The sequence below is a fragment of the Sceloporus occidentalis genome, unplaced genomic scaffold (genome assembly GCF_023333645.1).
Source record: "Sceloporus occidentalis isolate IW3139 unplaced genomic scaffold, rSceOcc1.0.p SCAF_9, whole genome shotgun sequence".
NCBI classification, from domain to species: Eukaryota; Metazoa; Chordata; class Lepidosauria; order Squamata; family Phrynosomatidae; genus Sceloporus; species Sceloporus occidentalis.
In genome coordinates this window covers 37,146,817-37,173,919 of record NW_028316989.1, presented here as the reverse complement: position 1 = coordinate 37,173,919, position 27,103 = coordinate 37,146,817, and the positions used below count along the sequence as shown (strand labels likewise).

At 39.5% G+C, this 27,103-nt stretch overlaps 1 protein-coding gene across 3 annotated transcripts in view; it reads left to right on the top strand.

Moving 5' to 3' along the window:
- Positions 1-27,103, top strand: part of FBN1 (fibrillin 1) — a 195,480-nt gene that overhangs the window by 60,991 nt on the left and 107,386 nt on the right. For all 3 annotated transcript variants that reach the window (XM_089538802.1, XM_089538804.1, XM_089538803.1), the window contains 3 exons: positions 13,750-13,947; positions 17,460-17,585; positions 22,356-22,481. In XM_089538802.1, the coding sequence (XP_089394928.1) occupies positions 13,750-13,947; positions 17,460-17,585; positions 22,356-22,481 (450 nt within the window). The remainder of the gene's footprint in view (positions 1-13,749; positions 13,948-17,459; positions 17,586-22,355; positions 22,482-27,103) is intronic.

Sequence of the window (27,103 nt, the reverse complement as noted above, 5' to 3'; positions counted from 1 at the left end):
GCTCTATTAAACTTCAAATTCAACAAAAGACTCAAATGCAAAGAATGTACTAGATAAAAATGCTTTGACTCAAATCCAGTTGCTGGAAAGAGGAACTTTTAAAACAATGTCTTGAAACAGCTGCTTAGCTTTTTAAAAGCGAAATAGCAGCATCTCCCATTGTGATTGTTCGTAGCAGGCCTAAATTACAGAACATTTTGTTTGGTGAAACTGAAGAGAAGACATTGCAATGTTTCAGATTGTCCCCTAGATATAAAAGGTGTTAAAATTTATTGTGAGGAGGGGAGCTGATTTTTCTTTTTCACAACTGACTTCCTGAACACGACTTTCCCTTTGCTTTCATATTTTTTTCTGGTATGGCTATAGAATAGTCCCCCTACCTGAAATACTCTGTTTTGAAAGGCATAAACAAACAAACAAACAAACTGTTATCTAGGAATTCAGGAAAATGACAATGTATTATATTGCATGTTTGAGCTATAATTTGATATCTTAATTTAATTAATTAAATTTAATAGTTTAATAATTTAAATCAGTTGCCCTCCTCTTAACAGCTCACTTGAAGCCTAGCTGTCATACCTAGTTCCACTACTCTTAAACAGTAAAAGGACCATTGACATAGAAGGAGTATACAGCCAAGCATCAGAAACATCCAAGCCTAGTATCCAAACCCAGCCATATTATTTTGGTACATGAGGCAGAAAATCTCACAAGGACCTCTCTATTTCTGGCAATACGAATACAATAAGCACTGCTGAATTAGCTACTTATTTTCTGTCCTTTCATGACACCCAGCCTCTGCTGCTAGAGGAGGCACTTCACTCTGCTTGCAAGGGGTTGCAATAGTGAAACCAATGTACTGTATGTAACTCAGTTCTAGCAAAAAGTGCACTTCTGTTCCGCTGCAATAAACTCTTTCTGGTTCATCCATGAAGTCTGGTTATTGAGTTAGAGTATATTACAACGTCTGAGCCCCTCAACTCTCCTGGAAAAAAAAAATGGAGGATGTTGCTTTGAAAATTGCAAGTCACCATACCTAGATGCTCCAGGAAAGTTGCAAACAGAAGAACCCCACTGAACCCGCAAGCCTCCTAAACAAAGAAAAATGATCCAAAATGGCATACAAACAGACAAACAAACCTCAAAACAAAAACAAAACCCAAATTGACAGTAACGTGTTTTGTTACAGGTAGCATGGTGTAGCAGCCAATTTGGTGGATATAGTGTATAGTCAATGGATGGGGTGGATTTGGCCCTTGCGTACTCTGCCGTAGAGCTTAAATACAGCTGCTCTTCCACTTCCCACTCTACCTGTCTGCCCTTGGATCATGAAAATATTGAGTTAGATAGAGTGTTAAATAGAGATAAAGAGGCTAATGGATCCAGAAGATTTCCTGATGCCTCTTGGCAGATATTTCAGTTGAAGACCTGTTTGACCTCTAGAATAAAGAACTATCCAGGTTAGTGGAGCTAACTAGCCCCCTAGTTGTTTAGGGAGATGGCAGAAATGAAATAGATGAAATGATGGCTAGGGTGACATCAGTGGAAAACATGTAGTTGAATATATTAAAAAAACCTATTTGAAGGCCAACCTTTTCTCTGCCACCATTGTGCCTTCAAAGAGCCAAGTAGCAGAGCTGTTTTGAGTGGTTAGGGTTCTTTTACATCTCAGTCCACAAGAGCAGAATCCAGACCACTCAACAGCCTGTTGCAATAATAATAATAATAATAATAATAATAACAACTTTATTTCTAGCCCGCCTTTCCAAAGATCAAGGCGGGTTACAACACTTAGACCATACAACAATACAGTCCATGAAATACAATAAAATGCATTAAAACATCAATCATCAGTTAAAACATCCTACAATGAAAATAACTGTCCAAACTAGCACAATTGTGCATCAATGAGGGGAGAAAAGGGGATATCTTGGGGGTATTAGGGGTATGCCTGCTGGAAAAAGTGTGTTTTAAGCCCCTTTTTAAATTGGTCCAGAGAGGCTGCCGAGCGGAGCTCGCTGGGAAGCGAGTTCCAGAGCTTAGGGGCCAAGGTGGAAAAGGCCCTCTGTATGGTGGTAGAGTATCTCACTTCAGGAACTCTTAGCAATTGCTTCCCAGCCGATCTGAGTGTGCGGGGCGGATTGTATGGAGAGAGGCGGTCCTCCAAGTACCCTGGGCCCAAGACATTTGCAAACAGTTTGCTAAGCACTTTGTAGATGTACATTTGATCCACTCTGATTTGAATGCTAAGTTTAATACAGGACCAGTCAATGTAACTTTGGCTCCTGTGTGCCTGATGTGAATGGATACTTTTAAACTCATACAGACAGGATCCTTTGTGAGGTAAGAACAACCACATGCATACTAGATCCTCGCCTTTTCTGGCTTATTAAAAAGTCCAGAGTGGGACTAACTAGGGAGTGATTAATGCCTCTGTCCAGCATTGCAGGGTTCTGACTTGCCTAAAGGAGGCCGTTATAAGACCCCTGTTGAATCCCACTATATCTAATATTTTATCTCTAGGCAAGGTGCTAGAGTATGTGGTTGTTTCTCAGCTCCAGGAGTCCCTATATGAGATAGATTATCTAGATCCATTTCCGTATGTCTTTATTGCTCATTTTGGTGGATGATCTATGCTGAGAATTGGACAGGGTGTGGTGATGGTTTTGCTGGACATCTCAGTAGGTTTTGATACCATTGGGCATGGTATCCTTTTGCACTGCTTTGCTGAGATGGGACTTGGAGGTACTATGTAGACAGCTAAACGTATAAATACTATTTTAATCTTATTTTTTTCTAATTGTTTTAGTTACATGTGATTTTTTTTAATCCTGTAAAATACTTGAGTCCTAATCCTAGGACAGTGGTGGGATATAAATTAAGTGATTGACTGAATGATCACTATGAGCCTGAACAGACAGGCTAAAATAAAGCTGCTTTGGGTCACTTTGGAGGTATGCTGTTTAAATGATGCATGCGTCCTAAGAGGCCGGAAGCCACGCCAAAGTGCAACTTTGGCACAGCTTCTGGCCTCTTCAGATGTGTGTGTCATTGAAACTGTATACCTCCAAAGTGACCCAAAGCAGCTTTATTTTGGCCTGTCTGTTCGGGCCCAGTAACTAGTTTCTCCAGAAAGTAGTTTTACAATCTGAATTAGAGATGCTGTTGGGTTCATAGGATTGCTCAACAAGTGAATCAGTTTATTTCTCAGCACACCAGACAGCTCTTTTGCAGACGAGTATTTCCTGGCATATGCTTTGAAAATCCCTGGATTAGGACATCCTTTCTGAGGCTCTGCAGAATCCTTTAAACCCTTTGGTCTCCATATCTAATGAACCCATTCACCCCTACACAGCTGATAATGTGTTGTTTTGTTTGTTTTTGCATGGGGCAAGAGTAAAAGAAAATGGGGGGAAAACAACCTCCCTCTATATTGTAAACCGCTTTGATCTATAGGAAAGGCGGTATATAAATAAAGTTTTTATATTTTATTTATTTATTAACCCTGCATTTTTAGATACCATCACACCTTCCCAGATTCATAGGGGATGATTTTCAGACCCTTCCATATTTTGATCGTTCTCCTTTGAACATGCTCCAGCTTTTTTGTGGGTTTTTCAGGCTATGTGGCCATGTTCTAGAAGAGTTTCTTCCTGACGTAAAAATCCTTTTTGAATTGTGGTGCCCAGAACTGGACACCTGTATTCCAGGTGAGGCCTGACCAAAGCAGAATAGAGTGGTACTCTTATTTCCCTCCATCTAGACACTACTTCTGTTGATGAAGCCTAGAATTACATTGGCTTTTTTAGCTGCCACAAACACTGTTGACTCACGTTCAACTTGTGGTCAACTAGTACTCCTAGATTCCTTTACATGTACTGTTGTTAAGCTAGGTGTCCCCCATCCTGTATCTATGCATTTAATTTTTCCTGCCTAAGTGCAGTACCTTATATTTCTCCTTGTTCAAATTTATTTTGTGAGTTTTGGCCCAGCTTTCTGATCTATTAAGGTGATTTTGAATGTTGATCCTGTCATCTGGAGTGTTAGCTACTACTCCTAATTTGGTGTCATCTGCAAATTTCATAAGCATATCCTCTATTCCTTCATACATGTCCTTGAAAAAGATGTTGAATAGCACTGGGCTTAGGGCAGAACCCTGTGGTCACTTCTCTCCAGGATGAAGAAAAGCCATTGGTGAGCACTGAATGTTGGAAGGGTCTACTAGGGGTCAAGAGATCCAGGGAGACAGCAGGCATAGGTTCAAGGTGCAGGGCTGCCCTGTGCCCTGTTTAAAAAGGGTTGCATCCAGCTGGTTCACATTACTACCTTTTGACTCCACAGCCTTGAGGACGAATTAGTTGTTGGTGGCGTTTGCCTTTCCCAACTTCAGGCCGCTGTTCCGCTGCGGAAGCCAACTCCTGCCCTATGACATAAGTTGCCAGATTGAAAACTGGAGAGGGCTTCAGTACTTTTAATGGTTGCGTAGCAGACTGACACTTCCTCTTCTACATAAACATTAAAAGTTTAGGAGCTGTCTCCAATTTATAGTCTGGCAACCCTAGTTGCCAGAAGTAAGCAGGTCAAGGCAGCCTCTAAGACACAGTAGTGAATTTATCCACTTTTCCTTATACAACATGGACTGCAGCTAAAATTTGAGGTCATTTCACATTTGATATAGTGAAAATACCAGAGTATCTATCATTGCTTCACACTTTCATTGTGTCTTCCCATCTGCTTCCTTGGAACCATGAGTTTGGAAAACAGCGTAATGTTGACAAGTCATAATATTTAGGGAGAACAAAAAGTTCCAGTCATTATGATGCGATGTGAGATTTCCAGTTAGACTGCCTCCTGGTCTTCATTATCTTTTGCACTGGCTATTTATTCTGCTGGAATAAGAAGCTGTGGCCCTTTTTGTCCAAAGATAGGTTGGATAGGAAGGCTCAAAGGGAGGATTCATGCTCTGGTGCCTTTAGAATAGACCTGCACAATTTGGCAGTAGGTAGAAGCCAAAATTAAAATAGGCTAGACTTCTTCAGGCTGCAGATAGGTTTTTAGTGGCTCATTTTCCAAGAAAAGGTATAATTAATGATTAAACTATTTTGCAAACAAACCATACTAGAAAAAAGGAGAAATTTCAATTAATATAAATTAATTATATTTATTACTTAAGATTTTTATTTATCATGAAATCACATTAATGTTAAAAATGATATGTTCTGCTTGCTTGTTCTCTAAATGCCAATTATATACCAATTATATTAGTCCGATTTTCAGTTGAGTCTGATTTAATTGGACACCAGTTTGAACAATAAAGAAAATGATCATCAAAGAAAGATCCCGATAAAGAAATTTTTTAAGAAGAGTTAAACCTCAGACTTTTTTTTTAAAAAAATTAGTAGTCAATTTAGTCTTAAGTGTAAACTTTGGACCAATTTTACAGTATGTACTGTAATGCTTGCTTACTGCTCCACTTTCACACTTTGAGTTTAAACCTTAAATTTAAATTAAAAATAATGCAAAACAAAGAAAGAGTGAAATAAGCAAAATGAAGATTCCTTGATTCCAATTAAAGAGTATTTGGAGATTATCACACGGGACTCACATGGGACTATTCTCGATGGGATAGTCCCTCTATCCTCACTTATTCCACTGACACTAGTAAAAGTGAGTGTGATAAGAAATTACTGCTGTCCTAAAACAAAGGAATTACTGCACTGAACTTGCACCAGAGATTATTGCATGGGATTTTCCCGTTCTTGAAAAGCTATGGGATAAACCCAGGTTGCATATGGGCTACCAATGGCCTGACCATGGGGGAGTTGCAGTAAGATCCATCATTGAGGGTTATCCTGTCGGGATATTTGCATGCATGTTGTTCTTGTTTTATGTGCCTTCAAGTCATTTCTGAATTATGGTAACCCTAAAGCAAACCTATCACTGCATTTTCTTAGCAAGATTTGTTCAGAGAGGGTTTGCCATTGCTTTCCCCGATGATTAGAGAGTGTGACCCAGTGGGTTTCTAACTTGCCTGGTGTTTTTTAGGGTCATAGATAAGCTGCAGAGGTTGTGAAATGTGTATGTGTGTATGTACCTTCAACTAGCATGGCTCCCATGATCCAGCTGTTGCTGGATTGCAGCTCCCAGCATTTCTCAGCATTGACAACACCAGCTACGGGATGCTGGGACTTGTAGTTTAACAACCAAAATTGCCCCCAAAGTAGCTTAAAATGGATCCCATTTGTCTTTAAAAAGGAACAGCTACACAATTGAATTGGACACCAGTATCCTCCATTGAGTTCAGGGAAAATACATAGGCTTGAATTACTAAGTCCAATACAATCAAATCATCATTGTCATCATCTGGTAAGGTAGACCTTAAATTCTGACACTGACTGCCATAAAACCACAATATAAATTTAAGTTGTACCAAGGATGGGAACCCAGATCTTTATTTGCTATGTGTGTTAGCTGAACCAAATAAGTTGGGCATTACAGTATGCATTGGAGAGAAGAGGGAGAGATGGAGGGAAAGGGAATTAGAGCTTGGAAAAGTTTTGGACAACAGCTTCTAAAGGCAATGTTTCCAAGATCTGAATGAATATTTGTAATCTCTTCAAGGAGCTGCCTCTGAAGACTAGTATCACACCACAGTCATAGAATCATAGAATCATTGATAAAAATATTGAATAGTACTGGGCCCAGGACAGACCCTCATGGCACCCCACTGGTCACTTCTCTTCAGGATGAAAAGGAGCCATTGTTGAGCACCCTTTGGGTCAGTGTGTGTGTGTGTTACCTGAGCTACACAAGAGCACTTCTTCAACCTATTGTTCAGGTTGGAATGCAACACAGAAGGAGCTGAAATGGAAAACTGATCCCAGCTTGTCTTTACTATATTCTCATAAACTATACCTTTCCATGAAAGATACCTTTCATCTCCTTTATGTGACATCTTCTATTTTAGAGCTGGCAAATTTGAATCGAGTCATTTGCAAAAAAAAAAAAAAAAAAAAGGACTCCTGGTGAAGCTTGGAAATGCACCCAGTTCTGGAACAAGTCAATTAGCTTCCAAGAGAGCGTTCTATACTAATTTTGTCAAAGAAGGCTGCTCACATTTCTAATGTAAAACTAATCTTACCTTAACTTTTCCCTCATCAGGTGGAGAAAACGTTCTCACCTAGATTACTGCAGAGAAACAGCTTACTCTGTTCTGAATGTTTCTGTTGTATAAAGTACCCAGATAAGGTACATTTCTCCATCTGTAAAAAATGCACACGGAGCACCTAGTGAGTTGGAAAACTAATTAGGCTATCTAATTATTTTCACATGAGCTCTTCTAAAGAATTTGCTCCATTGCTGGCACAGTGGCTTGTACAACACAAAAAAAGGAATAATTTTTAATCAGAAAATGACAATCCACTAGATAGAACATTGAAACATAGGATGAGAAGTGTTGTTGGTGCGGTCGGGTTTCAATAGTAGAGGTGGTTTCACAATGGTAATGTTCTTATTAATCACATACTACAACTAGTAGAGGTTAAGGATGAACATGGTTTAATTGCTCCAGAAAGAAACCCAAATAGATTTTTTTTCTGGCATCTTTTGGCAAATGGTGATTTATCATGCTGTGTAATTCTGGCTATGTTTTGTATTTGTTTGTTGTAGTTATTTCTTATAACTTCGTTAATATTGCAACCAGGGAACATGCTTATTGATTGGGCTGAAGTAGTGTTACAAAGGACCAAATAGTAAGACGTTTCTTACATAGTGTTTTAGATAGGCCAGAGCATTTCACATATTTCAGCCCAGTAATCTTTACAGCAGTAAGACTGAGTATGATAATAGTGGTTTGAACATTGGAGTACAAATCTGGAGACCAGGTTACAAATCCCTGATCAGCCATGAGTGAGCTTGGGTAAGTTGGACTCTCTCAGGCTCAGAAAAAGGCAAAGGCAAACCCCCTATAACCAAATCTTGCCAAGTAAATGCCATAATAAGGTTGCTATAAATCAGAAATCAGTCGAAGGCCTACGGCAACAACAAATCTTGACAGCAACATTTAAAGTATATCAGTTTTATTCACCATGTATGCATGTAAAGCTAAACCATGGTTAAGTGCTCAGTGCAAGATCATAAGGGACTCCAGTTGTTCCCTCACCACTTCTCTCGCATACATCTGGGATGAAAAATAATCCAGAAATCATTTTCACTGTGACTAGAATTTCCAGGCTGAATGCAAGTCAGGGCTTCTGTTGCTTTAATGTTTAACCAAGGCACAGCAATGACATTGTCTGGGGGGGGGGGGGGGGAATCATGGAAGATGCCTGTTTCTGTGCATATAGCTATAGGAGAGAATAAAGGATGCGTATCTCCCTTTGCTCATCCACTGCTTTCCACCTTCCAATAAATAGCCATGATGGAGGAGGGTTGCATCAGCTGAAAATGGGCTGCAGGGAGGAGAGATGCCATTCTTGTAGTTAAATGCTTTTGAGTCAACCTCAGCTCATGGTGACCCTATGAATGAGACATCTCCAACACCTCCTTTCCTCAACTGTTCTGCTCAGGTCCTGCAAGTACAGGTCCAAGACCTCTCTGATTGAGTCTAGTCATTTGGTGTGTGGTCTTCCTCTCTTTCTACTGCCTTCCTAATATTATTGGTTTTTCTAGTAAGTTGTCTCTTCTCATGATGTGGCCAAAGTATGACAGCCGAAGTTCTATCATCTTGGCTTTCAGGGGCAACTCAGGCTTGATCTACTCTAGGACCCATTTGTTTGTCTTTTTGGCCATCCACGGTATGCTTAGCACTCTTCTCAAGCACCACATTTCAAATGAACCTCTTTCTGTCTGCTTTCTTCACTGTCCATCTCTCATATCAGTACATGGTGATGGGGAGTACCATGGCTTTGACGATTCTGACTTTAGTGCTCAGTTGTATATCTTTACACTTTAAGATCTTGACTAGATTTTTCATAGCTGCCCTTCCCATTCCTAGTCTTCTTCTGATTTCTTGATGGCAGTCTCTGTTCTGATCAATGTGAAATGGAATAATAGTGCTATAATTACGTAGTGTGAGATGGGCGCAAATCATATCAGAAATGGAGCGACAGAACAGAGAGGCCTTCATGACCCCAATGCTTTTCTCAAAGCTTGTACATAGTTGTACATAGCACTAAATTATACTGGTAATTCTGGCTAAAATGGCTAGCAACTATGGTAGTAAACAGGGGTTTGTGTGGGATTTTTAAAATGTGAAATTTCTGATAATCCAGAGAATAAAGAAAGCCTTCTCATTAGGATTATACAATACAGTATATTCCTCTTTGCAGTACTTGAAAATCATTACAAGAAAATTCCTTTTCATAATGTGCAACCTTGCGATGTCAGTGAAATTAAAGCAGTCTCATGTCCTGCTTTTCGGGGTATTTTATTTTTGATTTTGATGGTCTTAGGATCTCTTTTCTCCTTTTAAAAAAGTTCTCTGGCAGGTAGATCAGCTCAGTGATTTGAGATCACTTCATCTTGAAGATAGAGATTTCCCTGTAGCAACAACCATGTATATTGTACAATTAAACTAAAAGCCCAAATGTTCTCCAGACCATTATTCAGATATGTTTTGGATTGTTTTATTATAAACTAACACCGTTTTGTATATATTGTGTAAAATTCTTTATTTTAATCCATCTTAATTTATAATTTCTTTTACGTATGTTTATCTGAGTTTTGGGCTGTAGTATTATAAATTATGGTATATTGTTACATACAAAAGCAGCCATTGTCTCAATACTGAGGATGATGTGTTTACCTGATAGTGAGACAATAATAGCATGCCTGGAGCAGAGATGTGTTTTTGAACTGCACTGTGTAGTTTAGTGTTCTATCTCCTGGGTCCAAAACACACTGCAGAAATAATCCAGTTTGAGACCGCTTTAACTGCCCTGGCTCAGTGCTAGGGAATACTGGGAATTCTAGTTCATTGTGGCACCAGTGTTCTCTAACAGAGAAAGCTAAATGTCTCACAAAACTACTGTTCCCAGAATTTTCTAGCATTGAACCAGGGCAGTTAAAGTGGCCTCAGACTGGATTATTTCTGCTTTGTGTTTTGGACCTTAGGCATTAGACCATTGTAGAGTATAGTAAGACAGCCAGTGTTGTGTAGTGGTTTGAGTGTTGGGTTATGACTCTGGAAACCAGGGTTTGACCCTGCTCAGGTATAGAATCCCATTGCTTGACTTTGGGCAAGTCACATTCTCTGAGCTTCAGAGGAAAGCAAAGGGAAACCCACTCTGAACAAATCTTGCCAAGGAAGCCTTGTGAAGCGTTTGCTTTAAGGTCGCCATAAATCAGAAATGAGTCAGAGTAAACGACAATAACAAGCTTATGGTTAGCAGCACGAATATAAGCAATGATAGCTAGCCAAAATTCATTCACACCATGTGTCAAAGCTATCCTAAAAGGGGAAAGAAAGTGTATTCTTAAGGTAGTAGGGATTGTAATTAATTTCATTGTCCATTAGTGAAGTCATAACTAAGTCATAGAACAGTTAGAATCCTAGACTTACAGAGCTGGAAGAGACCACAAGGACCACCCAGTCCAACACCTTGCCAGATTCAATCAAAGCACCTCCAAGTGATGGGCATCAAGCCTGCTTTAAAAACCCAGTATTTGCCTAAGTTTACTGATATCAATATCCTAAAGTCTAGAATGTGTGTCTGACTATGCCTGGCTTCTCCTTTTCACTGTATAACAAACTCCAGGAGAACATGATAATTTCCACCTAAGGATCCTTCCACTTGCACCCTATTAACCAAGTCATCTCTGTTGGTTAGGATCATATCTAAAATGGCAGATACCCTTGTTGCCTCTTCTACCTTTTGGACAATGAAATTGTCTACCAGGCAAGTGAGGAATTTGCTGGGCCTTAAACTCTTGGCTGAGTTTGACTTCCAGCAAATATCAGCATAGTTGAAGTTATCCAGCACTACTACATCTCTCCTTTCTGAGTGTGTGGTCATCTGTTCTAGAAGGCATTATCTGATTCCCCAGTCTGACTTGAGAGTCTGTATTAGACTACCACAGTGACATCCCTGTTGTTTATTTCCCCTTTAATTTTTTATCCAGATGCTCTATTAATGGCAGTATTAATGGTATTTTGTGATGTAGATATTTTGGCTGTCATTTGGAAGTTCAGGAATGCAGAACAGTGATGAGGAATGTACCATATTTACCAGTACTATGGTTCTTTGCTTAGGTTTGGTGTACTGCATTCTGACCGAAGGTTTTATTAATCTTTGAGGGCTGTGGACTTTAATTGGCTTATATTACAATCCTAAACACACTTACCAAGGCAGGAGTACACAGAATGTAAGTCAGAGTTTACTGGTATACCTCTGGATGATTTTCAGTAGATTGGCAAGGGTTCTGACTTCCAATCATGTAACAATTGCAAAACTAAAAGCTTTTTTCCCCTCTAAGTAAGGTTGCTGTGAAAAAATGTGTTGGGGAAAGCCAAGAGTGGATTGTTGTGTGAAAGGATGTGTGAGCTGTATTCTTGTATTGCTAACAAATTCCTGGACTGAACATCCTGTTCAGAGGCATCCTGCTCTTTAATACTTAACTCAGACCTGCTACCTGAGCCACTATATTGCAAATATTCCAGTTTGTGGATTACAAGACTCTTATTATAACCGAAGTGTACTTGGATTTCTGTGCACCTGTAAACAGAAGGCCTATCTCCCACCATCACTCCTGTCAGTGAAGAGATTATGCAGATTCTGATCTTGATCGATCTGTTCTGGCTATGTGCTTTTGAGCTCCCCCATGCTTAGCTTCCCGGATCTCTTTATTTGGTAAGGCTAGTTTCCTGCACTGGGGTTCCTGCTATGAGCTCTCAACATCCCTTTTGAAATCAAATTGATATCAGAAAGGAGGAGGGGTGCAGAGAGCCAGACTTTGGGGTAACATAAAGGCTACAGAAAGATGGGAAGGAAAGAAAGCAAAGCAATTAAGATGTAAGATTATTTTGGGGGAGGGACGGGGGGATGACTATTATTTACTTTCCTAGAGTCAAAATTTTAGTACATGAGATTTTGGGTGACTGTCCTCAAAACATTAGACTAACCTGTATATTCTGTAGTCAAAAACTTGCATCTAGCTATTTAGACCCTAGTTGACCCTGATGTCTTGCTTGCTGGGTATTTGTTGCTCTGAAGATCTCTTTGGATGTTGTTACCTTTGAAGGTTTACAACAGATATTTCCACACATACCTAATAGTGTAGATTGAATGTGACAAACATATTGGCAGCTACATGGGTCATGCGTATACAGTCAGCTCTCCACATTTGCAGCATTTGTAGACTTTTGTGGATTTTATTATTTGTAGATTCAATTAATATGTTCTCTCTAGAAATCTCCAGGTCCTCCAGCACAACTCTACTGGAAGTTGGCCATAGGGTTGTCCTGGAGGACCTAGAAGTTCCTAGAGAAAACACTACTCTAGGCATTTATAGCACCTCCTGGGTGATTCAGTGATCCACATCTGGTAGATGTTGACCATGGAGTTGTGTTGGAGGATAGCAATTTTCTTACAGGGGTGTTCTCTCAGGTAAAAAAAATAGTGGGTTTTTTATTTATGTTTTTTCAACTTTCATGGAGGACCTATACCCTCAACCCAAATGAGTGTAGAGGACTCACTGTAATTGTCAAGGAGCTGGGATTTGCCCTATCTGATGTGTGAAAAGGCCCTCCGTGTTTGAAAGAATTATATTCATTCTTTGCTATGGTTTTTGGGTTTCACTCACTGAATGAAGGAGACGCTAGCAAAGAAGATGAGAGAGATTTTTGTGGTGGTGGTGGGGAAGCTGTGATGTGTGTATCTGTGTTTAGGAGAAAGGGTAGGGAATGCCACTGTTTTGTTGTTGCTGTGGGAGAATGGAACAAAATACAAGCTAGTCTTTTATTAATGTCTTGGATTTAATTTTGTCTCTTGGATAAATAGTTTGTCATACCATAAACAAAGCAAAGCAGATGTGTTTCACATGCCCTCCTGTTTAGCAACAGACAAGGCTTGCCCACAGTTAGCTGGGTATGCTTTGTGTCTGTATATCACTGAAAATTGCCCTTATTGAACTTTTTTTTAATAAGCTACAGCCTTTGAAGCCCGTTTAAATGCAACAGTGGGAAAAACAATAAGCTTATTCTTTTATTAATATGTAGGTATTATAACCAGGCAAAGATTAATTATTAGGTTAAGAATGCTGCACAGAGAAAGCCTTGGCAAAGCTAGAGCCTACTATAATGTAACTGAGCACACTGTTTAATTAGCAGGCTTTCCTTATTCCAAGATTAGGCTGGTCAGTGTGGCTAGTTCATGGATCTGGATTCTTTGTTGTTTTGGGAGTTTTGAATAAGCAAATGACAGTCATTATGAGGAAGCATTTCTGGAGAGGCCAGTTTAAAAAGAGGGCCAGGAGGCTACATCTTTAATATAATGCAGAAAAAGAAATTTCAGAAAGTGTTGCTTGCCTTGTACTCTTTCATGTCTGTCCTCCCAAAGTACTTTTCTATTTCATGATAAAGACTGAGATTTACTTCTTTTTAGTGCACTTCCCTTTGTTACATAGTGTAAGACTAGTGCTTGGGTAAGGCTGCCTAAAGGGCAGTGATTATTTGAATAGCTACTTTTGAGTCTTTGGCTATGTAATTGATCCCTTATTTAATACTTACAATATTTCCTTGCTGTTATTCAGATTATAGGACTGGGCCATGCTTCACTTTGGTAACCAACCAGATGTGCCAGGGGCAGCTCAGTGGCATCGTCTGCACCAAAACCCTCTGCTGTGCGACTGTTGGAAGAGCATGGGGCCACCCGTGTGAAATGTGTCCAGCTCAGCCTCATCCCTGCCGTCGGGGGTTCATTCCAAACATCCGAACAGGAGCTTGTCAAGGTATGGTACAGCCATCACAGCTGAAATGTTATGAACAGATTCATTGCAGCTGAAGTGAACATGTAGCACTGTTGTAGAGGACACTGTGGAAAGATCTACTACTTCACTGTTTATTTAGTGCCTTGTTCTTTTCTAACAGTTTTTGCAAGAATTGCAAGGGAGCAGCAGAAATCTTAATAATTGTTTTTGCTGCCAAAAAGTTCCTTAATTTGATTTCTAAGGCAATATTTTCCCCCATACGGAAAGCTGGTGCACTAAGAAGCAGTGAGTGTACAAACAAAGAAAAACAAATGTTGACAGACTCACATAACTCTTTGTTCTTCGTGGTTTCTGTGAATCCACAAATGGGTTATCCTGAGCCTGCCCAGTGCATCTTTGGAAACTTCTAGAGCTATTATAAGTGTTTTGGCAGTAGCCTCATCCATTCTCTGAGCAACCTACTGGCTTGCTTTCCACCTAAGTCCCCAGTTTCTTTTTGTCTGTCATAGCAGCAGCATCTCAGGAACACTTCAGAGTTTAATTTTCCTGTCAGACTTTGATTTCTGTGTTTGATATGCTCTCTCTTGCATTTTGGTGATCATTTCTTCATTCTTCATTAACCTCTGTTAATTTAAAAGGAGTATCATGATTTTTGGTGAAATACTGGAGTTAAATGGCCTCTTGCCTTCCCTGTTGTGCTTGGCATAGGCCTGTTATAATACAGAGTTGAGGTTAACAGCTCCACTGTATGAGCAAAGGAAAGTCTAATCTGATAGATCATTGACTTCCTTATTTCCTTCCCACCTTAATCCTCTTCAGTTTCGATCCCATGGACTTGTTGGACCAATTGGCCCTCAGGTGTTCTCATATGGCACCTACTCCTACACTGACTAAGAAGCATTGGGTAGAAATCAGTTCAGCATTGCCAGTGGCCACAGACTATTCTGATATTCCTATTGGGCCCATCATCAGTACCATCTATTCACTCCATATGGAGGAATCAGATGAAATTGGTCCGTCCATATCAAGTGCTGATCACTGGTACTATCTTCTCGCTCCATATGGACAAAACAGAAGACGTGGTTGCTCTCTCCATACCTAGGGCCTGTACTATCTTTGCATACCATATGGAGGAAGCAGAGGAAATGGTTGATCCCTCCATACTGCAGGACATTTTCTCCTCTTGTATTCTCCTATAACTGTCTAGCTATTCATAGGCTGCTAACCTCCAGAGTTACTTCCTCTTTCAGTCACTATAAAGTAAGACTGTCCAGTGCCTACACAGCATCTCTATAAGAGGATTATGGCAACTATACAAATGGCATATGAGCTAGTAGGCAATGTACCTTCCATCCAAGTTTTTAAACTAGAGTGATTGTATTTTCAACTACATCCCTGTATGGGATTCCTCTGCATGACATCTGCAGGGCTGCCACTTGATCTGGACTGCTCACTTTTGTATCTCACTATCCCCTGGACTCAGGGTCACAGATGGAAACTGCATTTGGGAGGGCTGTGTTTTTTTCCTGTGTGGCATGACACTCCCTACTCCAACACCTTGTATTGCGCCCCGAAGCTTCAATTGGTTCAAAATGCAGCAGCCAGATTGGTCACCGGAACATCTAGGTTTGACCATATAACACCAATACTCTTTACTGGCTGCCAATTAGCTTCCGGGTGCAATGCAAGGTGTTGGTTATTACCTTTAAAGCCCTACATGGCTCAGGCCCGAGTTACTTGCGGGAGCGCTTCTCCCTACATAATCCGCCCCGCACTCTCAGAACATCTGGGAAGTTCTTACTAGAATATTATAATACTAGGCTAATGACAACTTTACATAAGGCATTCACTGCCGCGGCCCCAAGTTTATGAAAAGACCTACCGGAAGAGACCCGTTTCATTACTACCTTAGACACCTTTAAAAAGGCACTCAAAACGGATCTCTTTCAGCGGGCTTATCCACTGAATTCCATATAAAAAGGTTATGACGACTGCTCTTCCTTGACTGATTGTTGGCTAATGGACGAACTGTAATTTTTAGAGAACTAATAGGAATTCTTGGTAAATTCAGTGTTAGTATTTTATTGTCGTATTGATTGTAAATTGTACTAAGTGTCTGTTAAGGTTGTAATCCCGCCTTGATCCGTGGGAGAGGCGGGAGGTATAAATAAACTATTATTATTATTATTATTATTATTATTATTAACTTGTTAGTGTCCCATTTGGGTGGTTCACAGAAACCTTGAAAGATGAGGACAGGTTGCTTACCTGTAACTGTAGTTCTTCAAGTGGTCACCTGTGAAATCATGCAGCCCTGTCCATCCTCCCCTCATGATGTGTCCTGCCTCTCCTTAGATCCTGGGCTGCTGCTTTGGCGTCTATGGAACTCAGGACTTAGGCAGGAAGCAAGCTGGTAGGTTGCTTGGAGAGTGGGCAGGATTACTGCCAAAACACTCATAATAGGAATAGACATTTCCAAAGATGCACTGGCAGCATGCAGGATAACCCATTTCTGTGATTCACAGATGACCACTCGAAGAACTAGTTACAGGTAAGCAACCTGTCTTTTTCTTTTCACCTGAGAGATCCTTCAGAGCTGGAAACAACTCTTCAACTGTGTTGTTTCAATCAGCCTTTTACATATTTTATGCATTATAGAGCTGAAATATATTTACATTTGCTTTTGACTCTTAATTTTCACTGTCTGCCAAGATATTGCTTACTTTATTCCTGAGCATGACTTGCCATCAGAACATCTTACGCTGCTTTTGGCTTTTATTCTAATACATACAGCTGTTTAAATTCTTTTATTTTCTAGATGTCTGGCAGGAAGCAAGAGAAAAACAGCAGCTATGTACTAAATTGTTGTATATTTTATATTCCCAGGGCTACATCTCTGGGAAGGGTTTGTTCTAGGCTTTTCTCTAATTTTTTTATAATAAGATATAGTAGTTAGTGGATATAGAAAAATATTATAAATCTAATATTGCTTTGGTTAATCTAAAAGGGAACTCAAGGCATTCCAAATTTTAGATATGGTTCACCAAGAACCAAGACATTTCTCATGTCTTTAAACAATTGTGGTGGCATTGTAAGCTACAGAACTACTTGTGTACAATTTACTTGGTCACATTTTGGTGCCTGGAAATAGCACATATCTAAAGCTGGTGAAGTCTAGCATTTTAAAGAACATTATCCAGCTAGATATTTCTGCATATCAAGATGTGGCCCACATCCCATCATTTAGTTGCTATGTTCTCAGGAAACCTAGTGGAAGAAAAGTGTTCACAGGATACTTCACAAGTTGTTTGGGTTTCCTCAGTGTTATTTTTGTTCTTTGTGCTTGCACCTCACATACATCAATAAAATAAACTTAAAATACAATATATTGGTGGCATTTTTAACAGAAAATGTGATATATTGATTATATATCAAATAAATGGCCCTACAGTTAATCTATTTCTAATTTTTTGTGTGAATAAATTGTTAACTGCTGTATTTCAATTTGAATGTTTTGTTTCTTTTCATGATAGATGTGGATGAATGCCAAGCTATCCCTGGGATCTGTCAAGGGGGAAATTGCATTAATACTGTTGGATCTTTTGAGTGCAAATGCCCAGCTGGACACAAGTTTAATGAAGTGACACAAAAATGTGATGGTAAGTCCTTTCAGAAACTTCATATGGAAAAAAAGGAAAACTTTTCATATTTGTTCAGTTTTTTTAATATTTTGCTTCATAAAAGAATCAAGAAATTACTTTATTAAATGCACAACATCAATGTACTGAACATGGTTCATTTCTTTGTGACTAAAACATGTTGCATACCTAGCTCTCTATGACATGTAAATGGTGTTTCATCCTTATCCAGCTTTGCTTACATAAAATTTGCTTGTATAAAATTACACATTTACAACTGGAATAGTAGGCCTTAATGAAATGAAAGGATCATTCTGTTTGCAGTGACCATGTTTTCTAGACCATTTCAACCAGGAATCCTCTTTTATTAAACCATATGCATTCAAACAGTGTTTTGACATTTACAGGACATCAGCTCCTACTTTGCCTCCTGTTCACATCAGCAAGGAAACAAACCAGGCACTGCTGGTTTAGCGTTACTGTACATATGAAATTACAATTATGGATTAATGTGCCCCAAATTAAATTAAGAATTTGTTGTTGGCTTAAGGATCCTGGTTCATTGGGTGCATAGACTGTGATGCTACTTCAAACCCAATGTAGATTGCCTCCTTTACCCAAACTGATCAGAACCAGAAGTGTTTTGGATATTTTGGGAGGGGAGGATTTTGGAATATTTGGAATGATGAGACATCTTGGAGATGGGACCCAAGTCTAAACATGAAATACATTTATGTTTCGCATATACCTTATACACATAGCCTGAAGGTAATTTTATGCACAATATTTTAAATATTTTTGTGCATGAAACAAAGTTTGTGTACACTGAATCATCACAAAGCAAATGTGTCACTATCTCAGCCACCCATATTTTGGAATATTGGGGGCTTTGGAATTCCAGATAAGGGAGACTCAACCTGTACTAAAATTCCAATGATTGGGCTTTTTGCCTATTCACATGAGCAGCAAAACAGAAACAAATGGGCTGCGTACTATAGCACACAGCTTATGCGCTTTAATAAGGTAAGATAAGGTTTTATGTGAGGTGTGAACACAACCAGTATTTTGCTTCAGAACTGGATAGAAGCATGGTGAAGCATGCATGCATGAGATCTGTTGAAATATATTTTGCATCCGCAGAAGACTTTGGAGCACCTTGTCCATCACTGGTGTATAGAACCAATCCCATACAGATTGAATTTTCTTCCACTCCCTTCCTCACACATGTGTTTGCATATTCATCTTTTTCATTCCAACTCAGCCATGCTTCCTTCTCTCTCACATTTCTGGTAGATGCTTACTGATCTCACCTTACTCCTTTAATCTCTAATAAAACAACATTTGGCAGGGAACTGCTCTGTAGCTTATTCATCACCCTGGTTAATCCAGCACTGTACATGTGTCCCAGTGGATTTATTTAGGAGCATGAAAGAAAGTCTTTACCACTTAAATGAGTCATCCATTACAGTGAATTGGAATTAAGTGTGGTGTGGTGCTCTGAGTGTTGCACTGTGACCCTTGAGACCAGGGTTTGATTCCTCGCTTGGCCCTGAAACTCACTGGTGATTTTGGGAAAGTCATATGTTCTCAGCCTAAGAGGAAGGCAATGGCAAACCTCATGATAGGTTTGCCTTAGGGCTGCCATAAGTTGAAAATGACATGAAGGCACACACAACAACAGAGTGTAAAATCACTCTTAAGTTTTGCAATATTTCACAGTTTCTCCTGAACGTTAAAGCTCTTTAAGACTGTGTAAACTAGGTGCCTCATAACAGAGGAAATCGAAAAGCTAGTTAAAATAACAATAGTCTTTACACAAGTACTTTGTTGCTTTTATTTTGTCTTATGTAAATCAATTTGCAAAGAATTTGTTCCAGATAGATAAACTGTTTCGCCTGCCAGTGCTGTTGAGTAAAGTAGAGTCAAAAATGGAAATGGCCAAAGTCTTAGATATCAGTAGCATGTAGCTACAGAGGTGGCCAAATGTGGGCATTGTCTCTCCAAATGAAAATTTTGGGCTGTCTTATTGAAATTTTTCTTCATTGAGACATTAAAAATCAACCATACCTAGAAGTCTTATATTTGCTGTGTTTACATTTCCTTGGTAACTTTGCCTGCCTCTTTTCTTTGGATAACTAAGCTGTATTTCTAAATGCTCAACTGAAGTTTGAAGTTACTGCAATGTTTGGAATTTGGGGAGTGAAGGAAATTTTATTTGAGAATACACACATTTTGCTCTTCCTATAGCTATACTCCTGGAGTATATTTCTTTACTTCTAGAGCAGAACATCCTAAACTACCTGATGTTAGGAAACTGGTAATGTTTTTCCCTAGTGTTCATTGGCTACAATTGTTTCTTTAATGGAAGCTCTCCAGACACTGAAAGATGAAGGGCTCATGGACCAACACCAGTCCATGTGTCACTACTTTGAGCAGCACTGTTCTATAGAACAAATCAGTGGAAGCCAAATTAAAAAAGGAGATAATTAGTATGAAGAAAGATGATTTAGTCGCATCGACACTTATCTGCTTAAATGTAGATTTTCTTATTTAATACGTTAGTGGACCGAACTGTCAGGCTGTGGTAAGTAAATGGGATGCTGAACTTGGATCTTCCTTAAAGCATTCATGCTTGCAGAACTGAAGTACCATACATCACACATTGAGCAAACAACACCATAGCTATATTTAAGTTCTCATAGATTGAATCGTATAGAGAACAACCATGTTTCAGAGGTACACGCTGTACCAGAGCTTCAGTTGGAATGAATAGATGTTCTGTTTGAAAATGCTTACTAGGACATTGGGATGTTGTGACAACAATTAGTTTAAGCAGTCACTTCATACTTTTCTTGCTAATACTCCGTATGTTATTTAGTAGGTAGAAGTGTAGTTTCAGAAGATGTTGGACATCATTTAGCATTTTTTATTTTAAAAAATGTGCATGGATACTATAGAAGAGTAAACGGCATTATGTTTTAAAGTTCAAGGAGATTTTAAAGTTGACAACTATGCTTTATGCCTCAATTGATACATTTATTAAGTCTCAAATGTCAATGTATCCATATGCCATGGGAAAGACTGCATTGTGTGCTCATTAATGCTGATGCACATGCATTTTTCATTTATATTGGGGTGAGCAATCTTTGGCCCTCCAGGTCTTATTGGACTACAACTCCTGCCATGAGTGTTGGCCATGCTTTCTGGGACTTTGGGAATTGAAGTCTTGCAACTTCTAGGCTATAATGGTTACATGTCACTCAAAGGACAGGATGAGCTGAAAAGCAAAATGAACAAATTACATTTAGTGTGGTCTTATTGAATAAGACGCCTGTCCCCGATCTAGATGGCAACATTTTGATGGACACCCGATAACTTTTGCTAATAGCAGCTCAGAAATGTTGTGGCCCTCATGAAGAGAAAGAATTTTCATTTTGTGTGCCTAGGTTAAAAAGTGATGCTGATCAACATTTATGTCAGTTTTGGAGCTGCAGCCAATGACCACATATTGCCTTCTTAGCAGAGTATGTGTTATTGTTGGATCTGAATCATTCCAAGGCAAGCTGAAGTACAAACAGTGAGGCAAGTCTAGTGTGGGGAGGCGTGAACTGGAATCCCCACTCAGATACAGCACTCACAGTGTGACTGACCAGATGCTATTTCTTGATCTAAATCAATTCACAGGGCAGTTGTGAGGATAACATGGATAAGACAACTGATCCCCGTGTATGCACCCTTGAAACATGGGACCCATGCAGACTGCAGCACTATTTTAAATGAAATGATGTTTGACTTGCTCTGTTGATGATTCTTATACGCTTATGGAGAGAGCCAATGTTATTGGATTAGGGCACTGGGAGACCAGGGTTTCAATTCCTTCTCAGCCATTGATAGCTCTATTTAAATATTTGAAGGGGTGTCATGTTGAGAATGGAGCAAGCTTGTTTTCTGCTGCTTCAGAGAATAGGACCTAGAGCAACTACAGAAAAAGAGATTCCACCTCAACATTAGGAAGAATTTCCTGACAGTAAGAACTGTTCGACAGTGGAACCACTCTCTTGGAGACTGGTGGAGTTTCCTTCTTTGGAGGTTTTTAAACAGAGGCTGGATGGCCATCTGTAGGGGTTGGTTTGATTGTGAGTTCCTGCATGGCAGGGGGTTGGACTGGATGGTCCTTGTGGTCTCTTCCAACACTCTCTCAGCCTCAAAGAAAGACAAGGGCCAGCTCCCTCTGAACAGATTGTGCCAAGAAAACCCCATGATAGGTTCATCTTAGGTCAGAAATGACTTGAAAGGCATACAACAACAACAAAAGACGATGTGTATAAGGTGTGTAGGAAGCATAAATGAATTTTGTGTTTAGACTTCTATCCCATCTCCAAGATGTCTCATTATGTACTTGTATGCAAATAAAGATATTTTGAAATTTTTTAAAAATCTGAAATTTGCAGCACTATGGTCACTGTCTTGACATGACTGCTTTTTTAATTGGGGCTTCTGTCCTATAAAATAAATTTGGGGCTTAGCATCTATTTGGAAAGACTTCCCTGTGATCTGGAGTCTTTCCCTTCTCCTAATCCCTGGCATATGGATACTCTTCATATCTGCTTCTTTTGCCCTGTCTGTTTCGGGAAACAATCTGAAATGTGAGACTGATTTTTATGGGGAAGAATTTTGTACAGGCATAATTATACATCATTAATGTAATAATTTTTCCATTTCTGAGTAATTCTTCTGTTTCATACTATGATACTAACTGACTCAAACCACCCGTTCTTTCTAAAACTATAGATATTGATGAATGCAATACAATCCCTGGAATCTGTGACGGAGGAGAATGTTCCAATACTATTAGCAGTTACTTTTGCAAATGTCCTTCTGGTTATTATACATCCCCAGATGGCTCTAGGTGCATAGGTGAGTAAAGAATTGCAAATGTACATGTTATAGAGGTAGAAGGATTATGGATGTGAAAAGGAGTACAGGGAACCTGGCTCATTTGAACTGAAATAGGATCTTTGTGAATATTCACACTAGATAATGGTCTTCTGGTCTAGATTTTTAAATTTTTTTTAAAAAAAGTAACTTAGAACCCAAACAGACAGGGCAAAATGAACCTGCTTTGGGTCACTTTGGAGGTATGCTATTTAAATGCTGCATGTGTCTTAAGAGCCCAGAAGCCGCGCCAAAGCCACGCTCCAGTCCTAAGGACAGGAGTGCAGCTTTGGCGCAGCTTCTGGTCTCATACGATGTGAGTGTCATTTAAATGGCATACTTCCAAAGTGACCCTAAGCAGCTTTATTTTGGCCTGTCTGTTCTTGGGCCCTTAGAATCCCAGAACACTGAAATCTGACAAAGCATTGCTTTACATAATTTCATACTGTTTGACAGCAACCTTCTCCTAATGGTTATTAATATGTAACTTATCCTCCACATCATGAAAGGCAATGAAATTTTGAACAGAGCTTGGCTCTTAGGATTGCTTCCTGCACTCCAAATTGCACATAGAAATGAATGCCCAACTTGGCAGATGATGTAGGAGCATCCATTCCCCCTCTTCAGCAGCTTTTCTCAACCTCAGTTCCTTTTGATGTTGCTGTCAACATTTTTAGCATTCAAGGATGATGACATTTGTATACAACAGCATCAGGCTTCAGATTGGAGATGACCTGCTTTGCACATATTTATGATAATGTGACCCTACTTTTGTGGTCAAAAATATTTGCCAGATATTTTAGCATCTGCAACAGTTATAAAGAACCAACACAGTATAATGGAAATACCATCTGTATTGCTCTCGTTTGCTCTTTAATGATAGAGGTTCAAAAGCATGATGCTTTCTAAAACTATTGTATTAAGAAACAATTCATATGCATTTTAATATCAATCACAGAAGCAACGTCTAAAGAGCAGACATAGCTCAGCCAGCCTGCAAGAATAAGGGTGCATCCTCATGTGCTGTTTTTTGGCTTCTGTATAATAGCAGATATACTAGCAGATGTAATATGGAAAGAGAAGGGAAAGTATTCAGGGGAGAAAGAAGGCAGGAAGTAATAACCACACCCTTTAATGAAAGGAATGGATTACAACAATCCTTCTCTTGTGACTTAATGTCTTTCTTTTGTTGAGTCCGGACAATTTCTGTGTATGTTTCTGTTTGAAATGTGATATGCCCAAACACAAACTCTGCTTATCAGTCTATTTTAAAAGAGTTCATCTGAGGGGAAAACACAAACACAACTGACAAGGAATTAGAATCAAGTTTATAAAAATTTCTGTTTCTTTAGAAATCTGGAACAGATTTGTTGGGGAGGTGATTTGTTTTTGAAGGATTTTAAAAAATACCTTGAAGGCTGTTTTCAATCTCTTACATAGTTTAGACATCAGTAAGAGTATGCCATTGTTTCAGACATTTTCCTTCCTAATGTAAAAATTATGTACGTTGTAATGAATTGGTTTTATCTATATATAATAGAAAATATATGTTTTCCGTTATTTACAATGAAAGTTGTTGATGTGTAGCCATTTCAGCCACAGACTTGGATTGAGAGAATTTGCTGTACTCACGATTCTGTTATCTTAGGTCCAGCCCAATCAGTTTTCTTGGGATCTAATGCCAATTATTAGTTCCATGGATCTAAAAATATAGCACAGCCCTCATCTAAGAGGTGTGTTGTGTGACATTGCAAGGGATCTGCTTTTTGTGGATGAAAAACTTGGGACTGCAGACTTTCTTGATCAAGCCCTGCCATCAGTCAGTATAGCTTAATTTTGTTTTAACTGCACACTCAGACCCCTGCAATAGAGTCCTTTGCTAATTTCAAACTTGGTTGTATTTCCTCTTACATCTTCAGAATGAACCATTTTAGTTTAATGATTTCTGTTTTAAGTGTTAACAAGAAAAGTAAAAGTGGTATTCTGGGCCCCAAGCCATTCTTACATTTTAGAATCATTTGTAAGGCAATATGTGCTAAATGCAAAGCACTACTAATTATCTCAAGATAGTCAAAGGCTTTCATGGCCGGCATCCATAGTTTTTTGTGGGTTTTTCAGGATATGTGGCCATGTTCTAGAAGATTTTCTTCCTGACGTTTCGCCAGCATCTGTGGCTGGCATCTTTAGAGAAATCTCTGAAGATGCCAGCCACAGATGCTGGCGAAACGTCAGGAATAAACTCTTCTAGAACATGGCCACAGAGCCCGACAAACCCACAAAAAACTATCTACAGATAGTTTGGATCTGCAAACTGTGCATTTCCCATATTGACATGATGCTAACCAAACCACATGGAACTGGGCAAAATGTCTAATTTGGAATTCAGGACTAATGTTACTGAACATTAGTCCTGAATCTGCTCACCCCCCCTTTTTTGGAATGCAAGATTTACTGTATATGCTCATGTATAAGTCTAGAAATTTTAGTCAAAAATTGACTCAAAAAAACTGAGTCGATTTATCCATGGGTCAATATAAATACTGCACTTTAACTCTTATTAAAAATGAAGTATCCCCTGGTGAAAAGCAAGAGTGAAATCTGTCCTGGAAGCACTGACCCTCCTCCACTGTCTTATCCTTTCAGGATTTAATGTGAGCATAAACAGTTATGCCTGCTGGAATCTTTTAAATTATTAGGCATTGTTTTCCTTGCTCCATTCTTTAGATCCTTTGTTATATGCCCCTAAGTTTTACCCTCGACTTATCCATGGATCCGTAATTTTGGCCCCAAAACCTGCCCTTGACTTATATGTGAGGTTGACTTATAGTTGAGTGTATACGGTAAACCTTCTTCTCTCGTTTTCTTTCTTGCAATTTCTGTAACTATGATCATTTGCAAACCTCATGTCAGTCAAGATGCCAATCTGTTTTCCTTGTGGTGGAAAAGTGGCTGTCTTTCTCTTTCACACAGCATTCACAGCTGATAATCCCTTCTAAATGTTTTATTAGCATCATTGGTGTGTGTTTGTTGCAGAAACTGTGGGTGCTATTAAAATGAATAGGGATAGAGGGGCTCTTTTTCATGGTCTTTGAGAATAAAATAACTGGCTATTCCTGCGCCTGCATATTTGGAACTTTCTTCAATGACCAGGCAGATTTTGGGTGGTAGCTCCATCCATCCTTGGTTCTGTTCATTTGCTTCAGTTCCTTTGCATCCATTGTGTGAACAGCATTGAAGGAACGTCTTTGGGGATTTCATTCTCTTTAGCAGGCTTATGACTCTGTCCTTTGGTATAACCTTTGGCTTGGCTGTTTTAGGTTTTATTAGAGTACAACTCCAGTTTGCCATGAATCTTCTACTCAGTTTTCCCTTGGCTTGCTAGTTTCCGGCTTCCTCAGTATGGCCTTGGACTGTCCTTGGATTTTGCTGTTGATGCTATGGCGTCTTCCTCCTTTTTAAAGAGGTGTGGCAACTGTGGAGTGAAACTTCCCAGATGCGATAGTCAGGACCATTGTTTGCTTTGTTTGGGAAAGGGACACAACGTTAGCACTTGTGTCCATTGTAATGCTTTCACCCCTCAAGTGAGAAAAAATAGTGAGTCCCGCTTTGTTATACAAACAAGCCTTGAAAGCTTTGTTATACAAACAAGCCTTGAAACCCTGTCAGCCATCTACGTCTAAGGTTTCAGTTCTGCCCAAATCTGCCTCAGAGCTGGCACTTAGTTGTGCTCTTTCAAAGCAACACCTCAAATCAGGGGCTTCCTCGAAACCAACAAAACATAAGGCTCTGGTTTCAAGCCTGGATACGGAGACACTGATTCACAGAGATATGACACTGCCAGCTGCTGTGCTCTCTGGAGAAGTGCCACCAATTCTTTCTGTCTTGACTTCTTGACTGGGAAGAAGAAGAAGCATTTGAGGCGTTCTTCAAATAGGGACAGCCATTCAAAACCAGCACCAACCAGCTCTGCAGTGATGGGTTTCGTGCTGCAGAGATCCCAGTTTTGATTGCCCAATGCCCTCCTCTTTCCAACAGAGTCCCTCCACATTGTTCAAGTCCAAGTAAGGTTGGCTTCTAAGGGTGAGAAGATTGAATTTCCCCTGAAAGAGGTCATGACTCTGTGAAGATCTCATTCCCCTCATTCAGATCATACAGTGGTCCTCTCTTTATAATGATCTCCAGTATGGTTACTCTCTCCACCTCACCAAATTAGAGGCCAGTATTCTGCCATTTCATTATTGAGGTTTCCTTCCCTTACTGTCGAGAATGATCTTCCTTGAGGCATGGCTATGGATACAGCTGATGGATTTGACATGATTTTCAGGACAGTCGCGATCATAACAGTCACTGTATACACTAGTTGTATAGACTTGCTCTTCAACTGAGCCAGACAGATGCCTTTTTAGAAAACTGGGGTGCCCACTTAAATGAACACACAATCAGAGGATAGTAGTCGAATCCTGTTTCCAAGGAGGAAATGATTGAGTTAATTCATCTGCTTTAAGGGGGGTGGGGGGGCAAAGCTCCTGGAATAGATTTCATTCCAGGTGAATTTATTAAAAATAACCAAGACTGGTGGTCCCCTCTGTTAGTTGCTCTTTTTA